The sequence below is a fragment of the Martes martes genome (assembly GCF_963455335.1).
Source record: "Martes martes genome assembly, chromosome: 3".
Lineage (NCBI taxonomy): Eukaryota > Metazoa > Chordata > Mammalia > Carnivora > Mustelidae > Martes > Martes martes.
Window position 1 is genome coordinate 104,108,553 of NC_137890.1, and position 21,076 is coordinate 104,129,628.

A 21,076-nucleotide genomic window follows, 5' to 3' on the forward strand; every position below is an offset into this window, starting at 1 on the left:
ACAGAGATTTCTCCATTGACTTGTGAACATTTTAGGTCCATTTGCATCTTCTCAGTTTAATTTGTGGTATCACTCCTGCCTGGAATGCTTTTTTATCAAAGTTTTGCCATGCTGTAGAGGTTATTTAAAGTTAAACCATGATATATTTAGGACGTTAAACATGCTTTGGGACATAAATAAGGGGGCTGAGCAGACATGAATGGATGAGAAGATATTAGAAACATGGAATCAGTTAAGGGGCCATTATAGTAGTCCAGGTGAGAGACAATGAGTGTCTGGCCTTGGCTGGTGGCAGAGTTGGAAAGACAGAGATGGACTCAAACAACTGATTTACTGATGCAGTACAGAATTTCTCATTTTGTCAATGTTAGCCTAGCTTTTAATTTATATGGAAATGATTTGAAATGAGAAGTGGCACCCAAATTTGAAAATTACCATGCTGTAATTTTTTTACTAAAACATCTTTACAGAATTATATTCTCCATCAATCACTAGCACCAAAAACAGGACAATGCAAAAACATTTTTACATTGCTATACTACTTGTAGTGGTGGTAAAATATTACCATGTCATTTATGTCGTATGTTAATTTTTTCCACAACAGCTTGCTTGTTTTTTGACCTTCCAGTGTAAAAGGGAGTTAAAAAGGGCAAGTATTGTTGCATTTTTATTTTCATATGAGGAGGCTGAACTATTAGGATTTAATATTTTATTCCAGATCACATAAGGTTAGACCTTGATTTATAATCCATATTGCTAGTCCTTTTTAAAAAATAATAAATTATAAATTTTCCTGAATTACTTATCCATAGGCTCAACTTTTTCAAGGTCATATTCTCATTTGATGCTGTTGCCTTTCAAAGTGGGCTAACTGCTGATATGGTTTAATTTTATTTTCTCAGGACATTATATATAGGTTTTCAAAATGTTCTAAATACTTGTTCATGGGACTTGACTCTTTATCTTCTGAAAGATACACTTTGTTATTTCAAGGTAGATCCATCAAGATGAGAGATTATTGTACAATTACAAATGCAACTGATATTTCAAGATCACAGTGGTTGAAAGCCATAAAGATCACTTAGTATCCATATCTGTCTTTGGTTGGCTAGGGGCTTTGCTTTACCCCAGAGTCCTAGCTATGGAGCTGCCACTATCTAACATTTTTGGTCCCTGTGGCATACAGGAAGGAAAGAGTACACAAAGTACACTTTGGTTCCTAAGGCTTCAACCTAGAAGTGTCATGTTTCACTTCTCACATTTCATTGGCTAAAGCAAATCACACCTAACTTCAAGGATCAGGGAACACAACCTAATATATTTGGGCAATAGCACTGATGAATACAAGATATGCCCTCAAATTAGCTTTCAGGATTTTTTTTTTTTTTTTTTTTTTTTTTTTTTTTTAAGGAAATGTAAGGCAGAGAATTTCTGGTGTGATGCAAGTCAAGATTTTTCAGGGCAAGGAAATGTCTCTTGTGGTCTCTTGCAGCCACCATTCTAAGAATTACTTAGTAATACTGGTTTGTCAACAGTCTGTATACCTTTGTAGTGTTTCAAATGTCAAGTTTATTATGTGGTTAAAGCATTCAGTCACTAAATTTAACAGCATTTATTTGCAGTATTGATAGAAAGTGCTTTAGTACACACTGTCCTAATTGAACGGTTCAGATTGTTCTGTGTCTAATGTTTCATTTGTCCCTAATATGCTTGGTGTCTTCTAAGAGAGAAACCTCTCTTTCGTCTGCCCGGAGGTCCTTGGCACAAGGTCATTAATGTGAAACTTGGTATATATGAACAACTAGAAATACCATCTTGATTAAATTGCCCGGACAATTCAATTTAAAAGATCAGTTCTTTATATGATTTGGTTGATTGATTAAATTAACACTGATATATTTAGTTTTAGCAGCTGAACCATCTCAAGCAATAAGTCAAAAACCTGTGTTTACCACAAATTATGCCAGTATTTTCACATAAATTAAAAAGTAAAGCTAGGATGTGCATTTGTTATAGCTCCTATTATGTTAAAATTTGTGTATATTATTTGTATCACATAATTTAAGTAGTTAATCATATACCATTTTTTTTCTCATTTATAAGACTGTTGTCTTCCAAAATATGAACTTCTTTAAGGGCAGAGTTGATTTTCTACTTTATTACTCTAGCACTAAAGAGAACATTCTGGGGCTGTGTATAATGATTTTTTTTTTTTTTTTCTTGCCAGTAAGCTGAGTAACTCAGTCAAGTCTGGGTTAGAGCTCCCTTTCTATTTCTGACCAGTTTATAAAATAAGCTATTGGCCTCCATGACTTTGAATAGCCCATCTACATCTAAAAAGACACCAATAAGTTATATTTGTTATTAAAGAAATTAGTTGATATTTAAATGATTTTTTTTCTGGGAGGTGTAATAAAATGTAATAATAATTCTATGAAATATTTGAGTTTATTTTTAAGATTTTATTTGTCAGAGAGAGAGAGCACAAGCAGGGGAGGCAGCAGGCAGAGGGAGAAGCAAGGTTCCCTGCTGAGCAAGGAGCCCAATGCCGGATTTGATCCCAGGACTCTGGGATCATAACCTGAGCTGAAAGCAGATGCTTAACCAACTGAGCTACCTACACATCCCGAAATATTTGAGATTTAAAGAGTCTAGGAAAATTCTTTTGTCAACATGATTGTTTGAATATTGTGTAACTTCTAAATCAGTTGTGTTTTGGGTATCTGATCAGGCTGTCAGTCCAAAGAAGATACTTTGTTATTTACAATACCATAATCATCATTTTATAAGGTTTAACATTAGAAAGGCTTTCTGATGGCCTAAAAGGTCATATGCAGGAAAGATACTAGAGAATACTTTCAAAAAATCAGTCTTGTTAAAAAGGTAATGGTATTTCTGAAGCTTTCCAACTTTACTATTTCAGACGCCACAAAGACCTAAACAAAACTGGCACCATCTTTGAAAGCAATGTAGCTGCTATTCTGGAGCAGTACTAGATCAAAATAGAAATTCCCCAAAGCAAGCTGGCAGTCCTACTGAGTTTGATCTAAATTTCCACACACTAATAGATTGAGATTCCATTTTTTTTTTTTAAAGATCTATTTCTTTTGAGAGAGTAAGAGAGCTTGCTCATATGTGGGAGGGACAGAGGAACAGAGGAACAGAGAGAGTGGGAGAGAGTGTCTAAAATAGACTCAGTATGGAACCCGACATGGGGTTTGAACTCATAACCATGAGGTCAGGACCTGAGCCGAAACCAAGAGTTGGAAGTTTAACCAACTGCAGCCCCCCAGGCGCCCCTGGATTGAGATTTTAAATAAATGTTTAATATAGTCCGTTCTTCCCTTGGGAGCAATGATAATGTATTGATCTACTTTGTCAAGTTGTTGTTCTTGCAACATTGTCAAAATATTTGCCATCATGTTTCTGTCCCCCTCCCCTAAACATACTTTAAACTACTTTGATTTATATCATTAGATACATTTCAGTATGGTGTATTATGAGATAAATAGTAGCACTAAAATATATAGATTAAAACAGTAAATCTTTAAAGGTTAAGAAATTAAGACATCTCATTTTAATTTACAAGGTATTCCCAGATCCTCACTTGGAACTGAGGAAGAGATGGTCAGTGTTTTATCTTTTCCCTGTCTTATTTTTAAAAATTTTTAAAAAGATTTTTATTATTTTCTTTATTTGGCAGAGATCACAAGCAGGCAGAGAGGCAGGCAGAGAGAGAGAAGGGAAGCAGGCTCCCCGCTGAGCAGAGAGCCCGATGCAGGGCTCGATCCTAGGATCCTGGGATCATGACCTGAGCCGGAGGCAGAGACTTTAACCCACTGAGCCACCCAGGTGCCCCTTTTCCCTGTCTTATTGTTGGGACTATATTCTCATTATTTTAGCAGTGTCAGTAAATAAAACATGCACTGTCTAGTTCGGATGTTTGCTGTTATTTTACACAGTAGAAAAATATGAGTAATTGATCTAGGTTATTTCTTCAGGCTTAATATCATCAATATTTCATATCCTCCATAACAAGATCTTATGGGGGGTGGAGATGCATTAGGACTTGAATAATGGCGGGGATGGGGGGGGAATACATAGGTAGCATCCTGGGAAGTATTTTATCAATGAGACTACCTGATTCAGAGAGCTGTATTATCACCCAGGTCCATTGTATTTACCTAAAGAGCAAAATTTGGGATTAGTAATATAGATTGAAAAGTCACTCCAGGTTTCTGGGCTTCAGTCCCATTGGGTGTAGGTCATTAAATAACTTCCTTTAGTTATAACATAGTTAAAAGATACTATTAATGGGTCCTATTCAATTCATCTTTATAATATGAACAGATAATTTTTGAGCACCTACTATGTGTAATGTCTTATACTTGATCAAATCACAATGTAGGTACATGCTCTATTGATAATTCTCTAATGACTACTTCATACCTACTTCATATGCATATGGATAACTAAAATGGAACATGAAGCATCCCTGGGCCAAGTAAATGATGGTCCAAGCACTGTATTCTGCATATAATTTGTAGTATAAAATATTTTTGGCAGAAAAACTGCTTCTTTCATAGCAATTGGATTTAGATTTATGAATGTTGCCAGTGAAGCTATTCTGTGGTATATTTTATGTAAATGAGTTTTTAAAACATTAGTGAAGTTTACGTAGTCAAGAATTAGAATTCTTATATGGCAGGTTTACCTTGTATATAGTCACATTTGATCATATTCTGTTGCCAAAAATTGTCAAGTATTAAGTATGTGAGTAAAACTAATCCTTTCAGTTAACGAGATAGGTATAAGAATATGCAATTATTAATGGTTCTCACTATGGGCTTTCCTTTGGGGTATACTCTAGCATGAAAATAAGTTTCCTGAAAAATAAATGTCACTGTTGCTTAATCCTGTTGAATTTCAAAATTATTTTATACTCATTGAATTTATGACCTTGATTTTCATAGGGGTCCTCTGGTTTTATGTCTTGTGGTGAAAGGGGAAAAAAAATGTTGCTAGAGGCTCTCTAAAATCCTTCAATATGCAAGCATTGGTGAAAATTTTAAAATTTCATTGAATTAAAAGGGCATCTAAATCAAGATCTGCTTTAAAATAGGATCTATATGGGGACTCAAATATTTAAAAGTTATTTATATGAAGTCTCCTAGAATTTTATATTTAAAGCTTGAATGCCCTGAGAATTAATTCCACTTAATTACTAGTCCTCATTTTTTGTTCAGTAGCAAATGGAATCATTTTGTGGCTCAGTTTCTCTATAAAATTAAGCAATGCTTGTGGTATGTATTTAATCTTACATTAGCATTTGTTATGTAGCTAATACTAATACTCAAGACTCCTTAGAGAGGACTGTAGAATTATAATTATGTTAAACAGTAGAAAATTAGTCTTTTAATGACATCAAATGGAGTGATTTTTCTCAACCCTACAAGGATCCTTCCTGATGACTCTTAGATGTTTAGTGTAATCTCCCTAGTCAGTGATTATTATTCAGAAATGTAAAGTCATTCTAATATTAATCAAGAAATGGAACTTATATATATATATATAGTGTGTACATATACATATTAATATAACATATATATAACTTAAAATATGTATATAGTGCATATAACATATATATGCAAACACACAGACACACGTATACAGGGAAGGAGAAGGGAAATACAATCAAGGAACTGAGGTCCTGAAAGAGCTTGTAGAGAACTTAAGTGGTAAAAATGTGACCTATAGGGGCACCTGGGTGGTTCAGGTCCTGATCCTGGGGTCCTAGGAACAAGCTCCACGTCAGGCTCCTGGCTCAGTGGGGAGCCTGTTTCTTGGTCTGCTTCTCCCCCTGCTCATTCTCTCTCTCTCCCCCTTTCTCTCTGTATCTCTCTCTCAAATGAATAAAATCTTTTCTTTAAATGTACCCTATATAGGAAACTGGATGCCTTTTCCATTATGATATGAAAAGAGAAGAAAAACATGAAAATGCATACAGACATATTCACAGGAGATTGAAGGAGTTCTGTTTTTTCTATGAGAAAGAAGGAATGAGGTCTTTAAAGTTTGAGAATATGGAATGGGACTGGGAGGAAAGTCAGAGAATCCCGTAGTTGTTGAAGATGGAGACCGCACATGGCAATGTCACAAGCAGGGAGTTAGTATTATCTTCATCTCTGCTGAGGTAGTCCAGGGTTAAGCGGAGTAGGAAAACGGTTGGACCAAACTAGGTCTGATGTTTTGCCAGACTGGAATGGCAGAAGAGTGAAGGTGCCAGGTGGTTGACTCTGTTAGCCAGAGAGTGGCTCATGTAATGAACAAGGAAGGCTAAACTGGTTGGAGAAAGTTTTTGCACGAGGGAAAGCATGGAGATTACCAGAGAAAATGGATTAGCCTATGTGGACAAATTTCAAGATTCAGGAGAGGGAAGATCAGGAGGAAAACAAGTTGGAGAGGTGGCCCTCAACCTTGACTGCATATTAGACTCTCCTGAGTATTCCTCTAGGTCCCATTCTTTGACATTCTGGTCATTGGGCGATGAGAATATATTTTACAGCCAGGGTTGAAAACCTTTCCTTAGAGCCTCTGGTAAGGAATCCTACAGTTTTTGCCAAGTGGTTGGCAACTTATCTTCAAGGAAATGAAGAATCAGCAAAGGTTTTAAAAGTGGAATAGCATAAGTTATTGCATATTTTAGAAAAGAAACTTTTTCTTTGGAGTGACTGGCCAATAACAAAAGGGAAGATCTTGAACCAGGAACTGACAAAAGAATTATAGAGCAAAAGGCATTATTTGTGATGTTTCAACAGTTGGAATTATTATACCTAATAATATATGTATAAAATGCTGGAGAAAGGTTTAAGATAACAGATTTGTATTGGCAATAATATGGTAATTTTCAATTGCTGCATAAATTAGTACAGACTCAGCAGCTCAAAACATTTATTGCCTCCATTTCCGTGGGTCATGAGTATAGGAATGGCTTTCCTAGATTCTCTGCTAGGGAGTCTCAACAGGCTACAGTTAAGATGCCAGCCAAGGCTAAGGTCTCAGCAGAGGCGTGGCTTGGGAAAGCTCCTCTTCCCAGCTCCTTTGGAATTCTTGGCAGAATTCATGTCCATGCACTATGGGGCTGAGATCCCTGCCTCCTTACTGATTGACAGTTCCTAGAAAGTGCTTGCAGTCTCCAGAAATGTGGCCACTCCACAGGCATTTTACCCATGGCTCTTTGCATCTTTTTGGCCACCGGGAGAGCTCTTCCTCCATAGAAATGTACTAGGCATTCTTTTAAAAGTTTTCACCTGATTAAGTCATGCCCACCCCCAGGTAAACTCCTCCCTCCTTTTTCGTTGTTGTGGTAGCTATTTGTTTGGCACCTAATATTCTGTCGTGGACACTCTGCCCTTTCTAATTATTACTGAAATATATTTAACACACAATGTTACATTATTTTCACATTTGCAACATGGGTTCAACACCTACGTATGTCATGTTATGCTCACAAGTATAGCTATCATCTATCACCATACAACACTACTAAAATACATTGACTGCATCCCCTGTTTGCTCCCTGTAGTGTTCCTCCCCTGACTTACACATCCTATAAACTACAAGCCTATACATCCCATGCCCTTTCACCCATTTTGCCCATCCTCTCACCACCCTCCCCTATGGCAGCTTTGGTTTGTTCTGTTTTTTATGGGTCTGTTTCTGCCTTTTTGTTGTTTTTTGTTTGGTTTTTATATTCCACATACAAGTTATGTCATGAGGTATTTATCTTTATCTGTATGACTTATTTCACTTAGAATAATATCCTCTGAGTTTATCCATGTTGTCACAAATGTTAAGATTTCATTCTTTCTTATGACTAATATTCCATACACACACACACACACATACACACACATTTATCTACTTAATTGGTTGAGGGCACTTGGGTTGCTTTCATATTTTAACTATTATAAACAATGCTGCTATAAACATAAAGGTGCATATGTCTTTTCAAGTTAGTGTTTTTGGGGACACCAGACTGACTCAGTGGGTTAAACCTTTGCCTTGGACTCACATCATGGTCTCAGGGTCCTGGGATCAAGCCCCACAGCGGGCTCTCTGCTCAGTAGGGAGCCTGCTTCCCCTTCTCTCTGCCTGCCTCTCTGCCTATTTGTGATTTCTGTCTGTCAAATAAATAAGATCTTTAAAAAAAAAAAGTTAGTGTTTTTCTTTTCTTTGGGCAACTATCCAGTAGTGGGATTACTGGATCATATGATATTTCTATTTTTAATTTTTTGAGGAAACACCATACTGTTTTCCACAATGATTGCACCAGTTTACATTCCCACCAGCAGTGTGAGAGGGTTTCGTTTTCTCCACATCCTCATCAACACTTATTATTTCTTGTCTTTTTGATACTAGCTATTCTTACAGGTGTAAGATGATACCTCATTGTGGTTTTCATTTTCATTTCTGATGATCAGTGATATTAAGCATCTTTTCATGTGTCTGTTGGCCATCTATGTGTCTTCTTTGGAAAAATGTCAATTCAAGTCTTCTGCCCATGTTTTTTTTTGTTTGTTTGTTTTTTGTTTTTTTTTTAAAGATTATTTGTTTTATTTATTTGACAGACAGATCACAAGTAGGCAGAGAGGCAGGCAGAGAGAGGAGGAAACGGGCTCCCTGCTGAGCAGAGAGCCCGATGTGGGGCTCCATCCCAGGACCCTGGGACCATGACCTGAGCTGAAGGCAGAGGCTTTAACCCACTGAGCCACCCAGGCGCTCCCTTCTGCCCATGTTTTATTGGATTTTTTTTTTTCTTGTGATGAGTTGTAGCTCTTTACATATTTTGGATATTATTTGGATATTTGGATATTACCCCTTATCACACTTAACATTTGCATATATCTTCTCCCATCCAGTAGGTTGCATTTTTGCTTTGTTTCCTCTGCTTTGCAAAATCTTTTTGTTTCCCTTGCTTGAGGAGACCTATCTAGAAAAATGTAGCTAAGGTCGATGTCTAAGAGACTACTGCCTATGTTTTCTTCTAGGGGTTTTATGGTTTCTGGTCTCTCATTTAGGTCTTCAATCTGTTTTGAATTTATTTTTGTGTGTGGTGTAAGAAAGTGGTCTAGTTTCATTCTTTTGCATGTAGCTGTCCAGTTTTCCTCAAACTATTTGTTGAAGAGACTGTCTTTTCTTCATTGTATATTTTTGCTTTGTCATAGATTAATTGACCAAAAAAAGCAATTGCTTTATTTTTCTGCTCTGTATTCTAGTGATCTGTGTCTTTTTGTGCTGGTACCATGTTTTGATGATTACAGCTTTGTAATAAATCTTGAAATCTGGGATTGTGATACTTCCAGTTTTGTTCTATCCTTAAGAGTGCTTTTGGCTATTTGGCTAGTTCTTTGTGGTTCCATACAAATTTTAGTATTATGTTTTATGAAAAATGCTGTTGGTGTTTTGATAGGCATCGCATTAAATCTGTCCATTGCTTGAGGTAGTATAGACACTTTAACAACATTGGTTCTTCTAGTCCATGAGCATAGTATATCTTCCAGTCTGTATCATATTCAATTTCTTTCATCATTATAGTTTTCAGAGTATAAGTATTCCACCTTGTTGGTTCAGTTAATTCCTAGGTATTTTGTGCTTTTTGGTACAATTGTAAATGGGATTATTAATTTCTCTTTCTGCTACTTTGCTGTTAATGTAAGAAACACAACAGATTTCTATACATTTCATCCCCTACAACTTTACTGAATTCATTTATTTGAAGAGTTTTTTGCTGCCTTTTTTAGGGTTTTATATGTATAATGTCATGTCATCTGCAAATAGTGAAGGTTTCATATTTTCTTAGCAATTTGGGTGCCTATTTTGTCTGACTGCTATGACTAGGATTTCTAGTACCATGTTAAATCAAGCTAGCAAGAATGGACATTCTTGTCTTTTTTCCTGACATTACAGATAAGCCGTTTTTCACTGTTGTGTATGATGTACGTTCTGGCTTTGTCCTATATGGCCTTAATTATGATGAAGTATGTTCCATAAAAAACCACTTTGTTGCGAGTTTTTATCATGAATGGATGTTGAATTTTGCCAAAGGCTTTTTCTGTATATATTCAGATGACCTTATCATTTTTATCTTATGTTTTGTTGATGTGGTGTATCACATTGAATAATTTGTGGATATTGAACCATCATTGCATCTCCAGAATAAATACCACTAGCTGATGGTGAATGATCTTTCTAATGTATTATTAAATTTAATTTCTTAATATTTTGTTGAGGATTCTTATATCCACATTTATTGGGATATTGGCCTGTAGTTTCTTTTTTTTTTTAAATAGTGCCTTTGGTTTTGGTATCAGGATAATGCTGTGCTCACAGAATGTATTTTCAATCTTCCTCTTTTTTTTTTTTTTTATTAATTTGGGGAGTATGTATTAACTCTTCTTTAAATGTTTGGTAAAATTTACCTATGAATACATCTGATTCTAAACTTTTGTCTCATAGTGGTTTTTTTTTTTTAATTTTTTTGATGACTGATTTAGTTTTGTTTAGATTTTTTTAGTTTGTTTAGATTTTTCAGTTTCTTCCTGATTTGCTTTTTGAAGGTTATATGTTTCTAAGCTTTATCCATTACTTCTAGTTGTCCAGATTGTTGGCCTATAATCTAATGATCCTTTGTGTATTTGTGGTATCAGTTGTCACTTCCTCCTTTCATTTCTGATTTTATTTATTCGGGGGTCTTTTTTATTTTTTTTCTTTGTAATATGGCGAAAGTTCATCAGTTTTGCTTTTCAAAGAACTAACTCCTGGGTTTCACTTATCTTTTCTATTTTTCTTTTTGTCTCTATTTCATTTGCTTCTGCTCTTATTATTTCCTTCCTTCTAACTTTAGATTGACTTTGTTCTTCTTTTTCTGGTTCCTTTAGACAAAGATTAGATCATTTGGTTTTGTTTGTTTCCTTGTTTGTTAGTTTCTTGAGGTACACCTGTATCACTACAAATTTCCCTGTTAGAATACCTTTCATTATGTCCAAAAGCTTTGGGACTGTTACATTTTTATTCTCATTTGTCTCAGGTTTTAAACTTCTCCCTTTTTTTTGGATTTCTCCATTGACTCACTGGTTGTTGAGTAACATTTTATTTAGCTTCCATGTGTTTGTACCTTTTTCCAGTCCTTTTCTTATAATTGATTTCTAGTTTCATACTGTTGGGGTTGGAAAAGATAGATACTTGATAAGATTTCAATCTTCCTAAATTTTTTGGGACTTGCTTTGTGACCTCACGCATCTGTTCTGGAGAATGTTCCATGGGCCCTTGAAAAGAATGTGTATTGTGTTGTTTTGGGGTGGAATTTTCTGTGTACATCTTAAGTCCATCTGGCCTAATGTGTCATTCAAAGTCACTGCTGCTTTATTGATTTTTTTTTTCTACATGGATTATCTATCCACTGATATAAGTGGGATGATAAAGTCCCTTACTACTATTGTATTACTGTCAGTATCTCCTTTTATGTCTTCAAATATTCACTTTTTATATGTGTGTGCTCAAATTTTGGATACATAGATATGTACAATCATTATCTTTTTACTGGATTGATCCCTTTATCATTGTGTAGTACTCTTGTTGTCTTTTGATACAGTCTTTGTTTTAAAATCTTTGTCTCATATAAGTACTGCTATTCAGCTTTTTTTTTTTCTCTTCAATTTGCATGGAATATCTTTTACTTTATATCTTTATCTTTAACTTTTTGTTTATATGTGTCTTTAGTGAGTCTCTTACGGGTAACTTACAGTTGAGGCTTGGTTTTCATCCCTTCAGTTAACTTACATTTTTTGATTACAGCATTTAGCTCGTAATTATTGATAGGTACTTATTGCCATTGTTTTCTGGTTGTTCATCGACTTCTCTGTTCCTTTCTTTTGTGATTGATGACTTTTTATAGTCTTATGTTTGGCTTTTTTCCTCTTTATTTTTTTTGTGTATCTAGTACAGGTTTTTGGTTTGTGGTTATCATGACATTCATATATAACATCCTAAATATATAGCAGTCTATATTAAGTTGGTGGTCACTTAAGCTTCAACATATTCTTAAAGAACATTTTTACTTTCTGCTCTATAGTTCATGTATATATTGTCATATTTTACATCTTTTTATTTTGAGTCCCCTTTTCTTTCATTTTTTTTACTCTTTATGACCTTTTGTTTTCCACTTAAAACTCCTTTTACTATTTCTTTTCAGGTAACTTTAGTGGTGATGAGCTCTTTTGACTTTTTGTTTGGGAAACACTATCTCTCCTTTAATTTTGAATGATGATCTTGTTGGATAGAGTATTCTTAGTTATAGGTTTTGTTTTGTTTGTTTTCCTTTTAGTGCTTTGACTGTATCTTGCCACTCATTTTTGGCCTGCCAAGTTCCTTTAAAAAAAAAAAAGTCAGCTGATAGTCTTATGGGGATTCCCTTGTGCATAATAGTTGCTCCCCTCTTGCTGCTTTTAAAATTCTCTTTATTTTTAATCTTTGCCACTTTTTTTCTTGGGTGTCATGGTGTAGACCTCCTTGGATTCTTTTTATTTGAGGCTTTTAGTACTACCTGAAACTGGATATCTCTTTTGCCTCAGGTTAGGAAAATTTTTTGGTTACTATTTCTTCAAATAAGTTTCCTGCCCCTTTTATTCTTTTTTTCTCCTTCTGGGATTCCATATAATACATACATTTGTTTACATGATACTGTCTAAAAGATCCCTTAACCTCTTCTCATTTTTTTCCCTGTGTCTTTTTGCTATTCATTTTGGTCACTTTCCATTACCCAGTCTTCCAGACCACTGATTCATTCTTTTGATCCCATCAGTGTATGTTTCATATCAGTTATTATATTCTTCAACTCTGTTATTTTTTTATGTTTTCTGTTTCTTCTTTGAAGTTCTCCCTGAGTTCATTCACTCTTTTCTTTAGTCTGGTGAGCATCTTTATGACCATTACTTTCAATTCTTTATCAAGCATATTGCACATTTCCACATCACTTAGTTCATTTCCTGAGGTTTTGCCTTGTTTTTCCATTTGGAACATAGTCTTCTGTCTCCCCATTTTGCTTGACTTTTTTATATGAATTCGGCAGAACAGCTACTTCACCTAAACTAGAGGTATATCTGGTGACTTTCACTGCTGGAGCTGTGGCTGTGGTGGGCTGAGGATCCTGGGACCCTCCAGGCTGGGACTGTCCTGGCAGCACAGCTGAACTGAAGTAGATGTAAGCTTGGGTGTCTCAGGGCACTCTGCACAGAGGGGGCACCCTGCTGGGGTGACTGGAACCTATATGGGCATGGGCTGTGTGTCCCAGGGTACTTCACACCCAAGGCATCCTGGCACAATGGCTGGAGCTGAGGTGGAAGTGGCCCAGGTGTTCCCAAAGCACTCCAGGTAGGGCTCCCCCTGCCAAGTTTATAGTGCCTAAGTGGTACAGACCTGGAGTGTTCTGGGGTGCTTTGTGCTTACACTACCTTGGAAAGATGACTGAAGCTATAGTGAGTACTGACCAGGTGTGTCCCAGTATGGGCTGCCCTGGGGCCTCCTTGATGAGACAGCTGAGGCTAGTGTTGGTTAGGGGCAAGAGGCTCACTTGAGGCAATAGGCCAGCTATGGTGCCTGGATCCCATTTTTGTCCACATTATCAAGATGGAAGGAGTAAATAAACTGTGGCACTTGCCAGGCCCTCCAACCTGGAGGGATTTCCAGCAGCCTTCCAATTGTATGGCAGAGATCTGAGGCTGGATCCTTTATGTTCTAGTTACTCTTTTAACCTACGGCTTTTTTTGTGCCCTGAGGGCATCTGGGGCTGGTGCAAGCTAGGGGCCCAGGGGTTGCTGAGGTGGTAGTCTGGCTAGGATGCCTGGACCCTGCTCCTATCTGGAGGATGGAAGGGGAATATCACTGTTATCCTAGCCAGCCTCTCCAACCTGGAGAGAGTCCTAGCAGCTTTCTACTTGACAGGGTTCTAAGGCTATTTTCTTTTCATTCTAGTGCTTTTTAAACCTTGTTTGTTTGCTTGTTTGTTTCTGTGTCCTGGATAGACAAACCCATTCAAGGTCCCTCAGTAATATCCTTTCTCACTGTACTTCACAGCACTAGGCGTGGCGGTTTCTTTAGTTACTGTGTCACAGTTGTCTTGCCATTCTCTACATGGTCTCTTTTTTGTTGTGCAGAAGTTGTTTAGTTAGCTCACAGTCCTCTGGGAGGAATTGCTGTATAACTGCATGTAGATTTGGTATGTCCACAGAGGTCGTGAGTTCAGGGTCTTCTTATGCCACCATATTGGGCCAAACTCTCAATCTCCTTTTTGATCATCTCAAAATTAACTAATTTGACATATTATTATATTGGTGAAGTTCCTCACTTTTTACTATACATTATAACCTAATCATGGGAATGGAATTCTATTATAGTCAAAGGTTCTGCCCAAACTCAAAGGGATAAAAGTATACAGGCATGGACACCAGGGTACAGGGATCAGATATGTTGCACTTAGTTAAGATGAATGATACAAGAGAATTAGCTTTTTCTTTTCTTTTCTTTTCTTTCTTTCTTTCTTTCTTTTTTTTTTTTTTAAGGAAATGGATGTCCTCACTTTTAGATATGTTGAATTTGGAGATAATCAGGCATCCAATTAGAGTGGATCAGTAGGTCTTAGAAAAGTCAGTAAGGTTAGATTTGGAAATAAATATTTGGTAATGGTCAGTGGAGGTGATAGTTAAATAATGGGATCATCCAGAGAAAGACTATAGCAAGAAGTGGGCTGGGACAGGAATAAGTCCAGATAACTAGAGCATCTACCTGTGCATTTCCACCCATGTCTCTTGATTCCAGTCAATATCATCATGGAACTTTTCACTGTTCCTGTAGTTGGTATAATATCCTGCTTCTCCTAATTTGTGGTCCACTGTCTCTCCTCCTCCCAACTCCAAGCCATACTACCTGGAAGTAAGAATCAAGAGCTCCTTTAGTGAAAACTTTGCAGATCACAGATACTAAAAAAGGTGCATTCTCTTGTGCACCCTGATCCCAGATGGTGAGTTGTGGGAATTATAGAACATAAGGCTCAGTGAGGGAAATGGTGCCATCATTAGCCCTGCGATAATTTATTTCTTCCTAACAGAAAATAGGAGTAACTGCATTTTCTTTGCTCTTCCCTCCCAGAATTGGCTATAAAGTGATAAGATGGCACAAATTTGGAATGCAGATGTGACTATATTACCTATTTCTTAAAACCTTTGTCTGTTTATTTGAATAGAAAATCACTGAAGCCATTGCAGCGATACTGTTGAACAATCTGAGCTGTGACTCTTTACTTTCTATAAAGAGGTAAATTTGATCCATACATTTTGACTAGATTTTCCTCCCTTCACGTAAATCTTTTTCTTTCAGGTTATATTCAAGAAGAGTGTGTCATCCCATGCCCATTTGATTGCAAGTTAAGCGACTGGTCTAGTTGGGGGTCTTGCAGCTCATCTTGTGGGATTGGAGTGCGAATTCGGTCCAAATGGCTAAAAGAAAAACCTTACAATGGAGGTCGCCCATGTCCCAGACTGGATCTCAAGAATCAGGTAAAGTACATGAAGCGACAACAACAAAAAAAAACCTAAAAAACTCACTTGATTATTTCTTTTGGAAATGGAAGTCATTCTCTTGCTATAAGTAACTCATAAACAGTTATCACAAGTTCAAAAGAGGGGTTAGGAGGACATAAAGTAATATAACAGAGTTAGTAATGGAGGCCTTGTCCACTCCTAGGTAATGCAGAGACCAAGTTGGTGTTATTGGCAATGATAATGTGTATGAGAAATAATCCACCTGGTTTTGTATGGTCTTGAAGTATAACTTGATTATTCATATTATAAAAGTGATTTGCGTGTGTGTGTGTGTGTGTGTGTGTAAATATAAATACTAAAAAATATATAAATACTGATGTTGGGAGAATGTCAAATACTTTATGGCAGTAAGTAGTTAGTGGTTTCATCCTTGTACTCCAAAAATGGGATACTCTTTTCCTTCACCAAACTCTTCATCTGTTTTTTTCTTCTCAATCTCACTAAAGTTTCCAGTTTTTTCATGTCTTTTCTAAGCTATTTCTCTACCTGTTACCCTAAAAGTCAAAGCTATTTTCATAAATAGAATTTGGAGTATACCCTTCCATATAGATGTCTAGTAAAATTGCCATCCTAGGCAAAATTGATTAGAGTATGTTAGTTGGCTTTACCCATGTACCAGTCTAAGAATTAGTTAAGAGTTTTAATAAAGACCTCAAATTTCTCCCATGATTATATAGTGGTTATCAGATTAGGACAGATGTATTTTTTAATCAATTGAATAGGTGGAGCACATGTTGATGATTGTTGAAAATTCTTTATTCTTAAAGTTGTGAAAGGTGTCCTATATGTATATATAGTTCCTTTGTAATCATGCAGCTATTTTAACAGAATAGCTGCATGCACAGGCTTCATTTACTAATTCTATTAATTTCTGCCCTATGATCCCCCTTTTGATTAGACTTTCTGTACAGATTGTTTAGTGGAATGGAAATCCATATTTCCATTCTTAATTAATTTGAATGCATACAGACGTGCAAGTAGATACCATGTGTCAATTAAGGCCAACATCCTAGATATTTTTCTTGTAAGTTTTGCTAAAAGACCCATAATTCACTGAAAAGTGAAAAATTACCATTCCACCAAAAAATAGTTATGTTCTAAGATGGCAGAGTATTTTACTCTTTTTTTTTTTTAAGATTATGCAGTAAAATAGTGACCGTAGTTTCTTCTCTCAAAACTATTGCAAACCTATGGGGGAAGACAAGGCAGAAAATCATAAAATCAACATAGAGATTGCAAAAACAAACCCCCAAAACTTCACAAATATGGTAGTTTGGTGAGGGGGAATATTACAATATGATTAATAAAAACAGGAGAGCAACAATCAGAGCAGAGATGGTCTAAGGAGATAATAAGCCTTGCTTTAGTACAAAGAGAGGTATAAGACAGGTTTATGAATACAAGGAAAATTTTTCAAGTGAATTCTATGTATGAGGACTATTTCCCCGTCCCTAGGGGATTTTCCAGGCATTTAAAAAGGAAAATAACTGGGGTGTCTGTGGCTCTAAAGCCTCTGCCTTTGGCTCAGGTCATGATCCCAGCATCCTGGGATCAAGCCCCACATCAGGCTTTCTGCTCGGCAGGGAGCCTGCTTCCCCCTCTCTCTGCCTGCCTCTGCCTACTTGTGACCTCTGTCTGTCATATAAATAAATACATAATTAATTAAAAAGGAAAATAACTACTAAGCATTTATAAACAATACATGGTAGTTCTTATTCTTTCTCAAAACCGTCAATGAGACCTAAACCTTAATAACACTTATGTTAAACACCGATTTTTAATATGCTAATTTTATGAACTAGGAAATTACCAAGGGATTAAAGGGACTTCATTGGAGTGCAGACTTCAAGACTCTGCTTTCAGTATGCAAAGGCAAATGTGTAGACGTGTGTCTATCAAATTTGAGAGTATGAATAAGATAAAGATAATTGTCAACCTGTTTTGACTTAAAGGAAACTTTCTCAAAACACTTGATTGACATATAAAACTGGTAACCTTAAGAAGTATTACAAGCTGAAAAAAAAAAAATTGAACCCAACTTTAAGAATAACTTAGATGAATTCCATAAGTGAAAATTATGTGAGGATGGGGCTGTCTGCAAGAGAAATTTCTAACTCTTGGGTTCAATAAGGGAATATTAGCATTCCAGAGACATTTGTTTGCTATGCTCCAAAACGAATCCTGGCTTTTAATGAGGAGAAATCAAATTTCATGTGGTGTGTGGTATGTGTTCTGCTATAAAGAGGTTTCAGATGTCTAGCATGTGTGTGCCTTAATTCAACTTGAATTGAAAAACTTCACCCTAATCTATACTTTGTATTTTAGCATAATTTAATTGATAGGGGCATTAGGTAATAAGGCTTCCCTCTCACCTATAAGTCTCTGAACGGCGAGGAAGAATACTGTTATTTTAAAAAAAAATTTTAAAAATTGTAAATTTAGAAGAAATCCTCCTTAGAGAAATTTCTTTTCTAAAGCAAGCACACTTTTTACCTGGGAATAGATTTGTGGAAAACAATCTTTGCTGACTTCATTATGTATGCGCTCTTAAATATAAGAGCCTCTCGTGTGTATATATGTATGTGTGCATGTTACATACTATATAGAAAACTGTTGAAAGTTATCCATAATTTCTTAACTCATCTGAAAATAAATTGGGTTGGCAGGAATTTTCATTATTGAGGAAATATTCCCCAGCTTCCATTATTTATGGCAAGTTTTCTTTAGAAAAGATGGCTATTTGTTTTCCTAAGCTGGAAATATGATCTAGTTAGAACTACACCCACGGAGCCTTTTTTGTAAAGTTCAGTTTCACTGCTGGCCTTAGGTTATTTGTCTCCTTTCCAATTAGTTCTCGGGTTTAGATTTACTTTCCTATTTTTAGGACCAGGTTAATACTCTCTGTTCTGTTCACATAAGTAAGCACTTAGAAAAATATATAACCAAATTTTAGCAGTAAGAGAGTCACATATCTTCAGTACCTGTACAAGAGGAAAATTCTGTATATGTCAGATTGAGCCAAACACACTGTTAATAAATATCTATGTAAACATATATACAACTTGTGTATATGTATATATAATGCACATGCCTGTGTAAATGTCAGCATACCTACATGTGCTTATTCATTCTTCTCCTTCATTTCTCTGTAGAACGGGAGGTCTCGTGAAGGCAAGGTCTTTCTATTTTTGTAACTCATTCCAGCCCCTAGTGCACTACCTTGTGTATTGTCAAATGATGTTTACTAGATGCTTTATTTTTTAAAAAGCCTTCTCTCTGGATGAGTGGGTGGCTAGTTCTGTAGAAAAAATGTTAGAACCCTGGTCTCCTGTGCTATGATGTGTCATTTAAATTCTCAAAAACACTAGTTCTTCTAGAAGAAAGACATAGGGACCTCCAAACTATAATTGCCCAAAGAGTTTTTCAAAATTGATCTGAAAACTCCTGAATGTTGGATCCCCACTGAAATCTCAGTGATTTAAAAAAAAAAAATTTTTGGTATTATGTACATAAGCTCATACACTGCTCTGAACCTGTTAGTGGAATCAATTTTTATAATCTCTCATGAAATGCCTCCCTTTTAAACCTGAAACTATCAATGTGATGGCTTTTTCTCTAGAAGTGCCAAAGTGACAGCAATACTTGAATAGCTTTTTGCTAAGTATATTTGTGATGCTAAATAGTTCTGGCATGCAGTTTACTCAAAACTCTTATCAAGGCAGAAAACTTCTGAATAATTTATTGGATTATCAGGTCAGTTGGCAGATACCCTTGACTCTCCTGTGCATAATAAAATACATAATATATTTTAAATTTTTTGTAGTCTATAATATGTTGAGTAGATTATTTAACTTTATATTTTTGCTATTTTTTTATTTTGAAATTCTCCTTAATAAAAGCTCAAATGTAGGGACATTAAAGCTCTGTTGGACTTATATTTCCCCTTATGAATTCTTCACATGATTGAAGGCAAGAGTTCCAGGAAATTATATTTTGTTTTTGGTTGGAGATCTGTGTGTTAACAGTGTATATGGGGGTGGGAGGAGGGATGATACATTGAGATTCATTACCTATTCTTTTTTAAAATATGTGCTGCCTACTATTTAAGTAGTATTAAGTATTTAAGTAGGCAGCACATATTTTTAAAAAGAATATATTTAACATTTTTGAGTTTTGGTTATGTTTGCAACTAAATGAGAGGATGTAAATTAAATATGTGTGCTTTTTAAGAAATAATTGCAATTTTAAAAGTCTATCTTCTCCCCAAACAGAAGTGATCTAAATTTGAAAATGAGTATAATGCATTTTATTTTTCATAGTAGGGTAATAATGTTTTAAAGAATACTTTCTTTCCAAAGATACATAGAAATATTCTAGCATGAATATTTGTTTCTTAGAAGAGGCTTGTGGATGAAGAAATATTTCTACAGAGAAAGAGCTTATGCTCATTTTAATACTACTTCGTTAATTAATAGCAAAATGTTATGATGTGGAAACTGTCAGTCTATCTGAATATCTGTTTACCTGAAAAATATGGCTACACTTAAGCTTTAATTCAACTTAACCAATTTTGGCTTCTTGCTTCTTTTTGACCGGCCCAACTTCCACCCATTCTAGGCTAATCCAAATCATTTCTGGCAGTGTCCTGCTCACTTTGGACTTAGTACTTTGGCAAGAGACCCAGACTGTAATGAAGTGAGAAGTCGTATTCTTGAGCATTAAAATAGTAGGCAGTCCAAGCTTATCCATGATTAAGTACATTCAGGTGTACCATTCTTGTGTGGGGAGGGGTGTTGGTGTTTGCACCTTTGAAAAGGCTTTGTTTTAAGTGTGAAATATATGCCATAGAATTAAGGGAAGCACAGTGATTCATTCCTCAGGGTTTTTTGGGAGGATTTAATAGGGCAGATACTCTAGAACACATCACCTCTCTCTAACGTAGTAGTAGTTATTCCAAAACCCAGTACACTGCTTCCCATCTCAGAGGCAGCATAAAACAGCGCCTACGGGCCAGTGTTCTTCCCTTCCCCCCCGCCCCCCCTTTATGCCTGTCTGCCAATCCAAACTGCTCTCATGTTGTGACATCTCACTAATTGAGCTGAGTAGAGCTCAGAGGACAGGCAATTTTTCTTTTCTGTTCTTGCCCTGTCACCGTCTAGAAGAAAAATTGTTTTTCTTAAGAGATTTCTCTTCCCCCACATTTGTGTCTACACATAAACTATTCTTGATCATTCCAAAGTAATACCCCTCAGGCTTGTTAAAATCTTTTGGAACTTTGATCATTTTTCTTGAGAGCTGCCAGAATCACTCATGAAAGCAATTTTCTTATGCCTGTTGTCCACTCTGTCTTGAATTTTACTGTGTTTTGATACTGGGTATTGCTACTCTACAAATACTCAAAATTACTTTTGTTATTCAGA

General features: G+C 36.0%; 1 protein-coding gene across 1 annotated transcript in view; it reads left to right on the forward strand.

The window, feature by feature from the left end:
• THSD7B (thrombospondin type 1 domain containing 7B) overlaps nt 1–21,076 on the forward strand; it is a gene marked incomplete at both ends in the record, with an annotated part of 715,794 nt that overhangs the window by 515,123 nt on the left and 179,595 nt on the right. Inside the window, one exon of the mRNA XM_080799662.1 lies at nt 15,433–15,611. Coding sequence (XP_080655788.1) covers nt 15,433–15,611 — 179 coding nt within the window. The remainder of the gene's footprint in view (nt 1–15,432; nt 15,612–21,076) is intronic.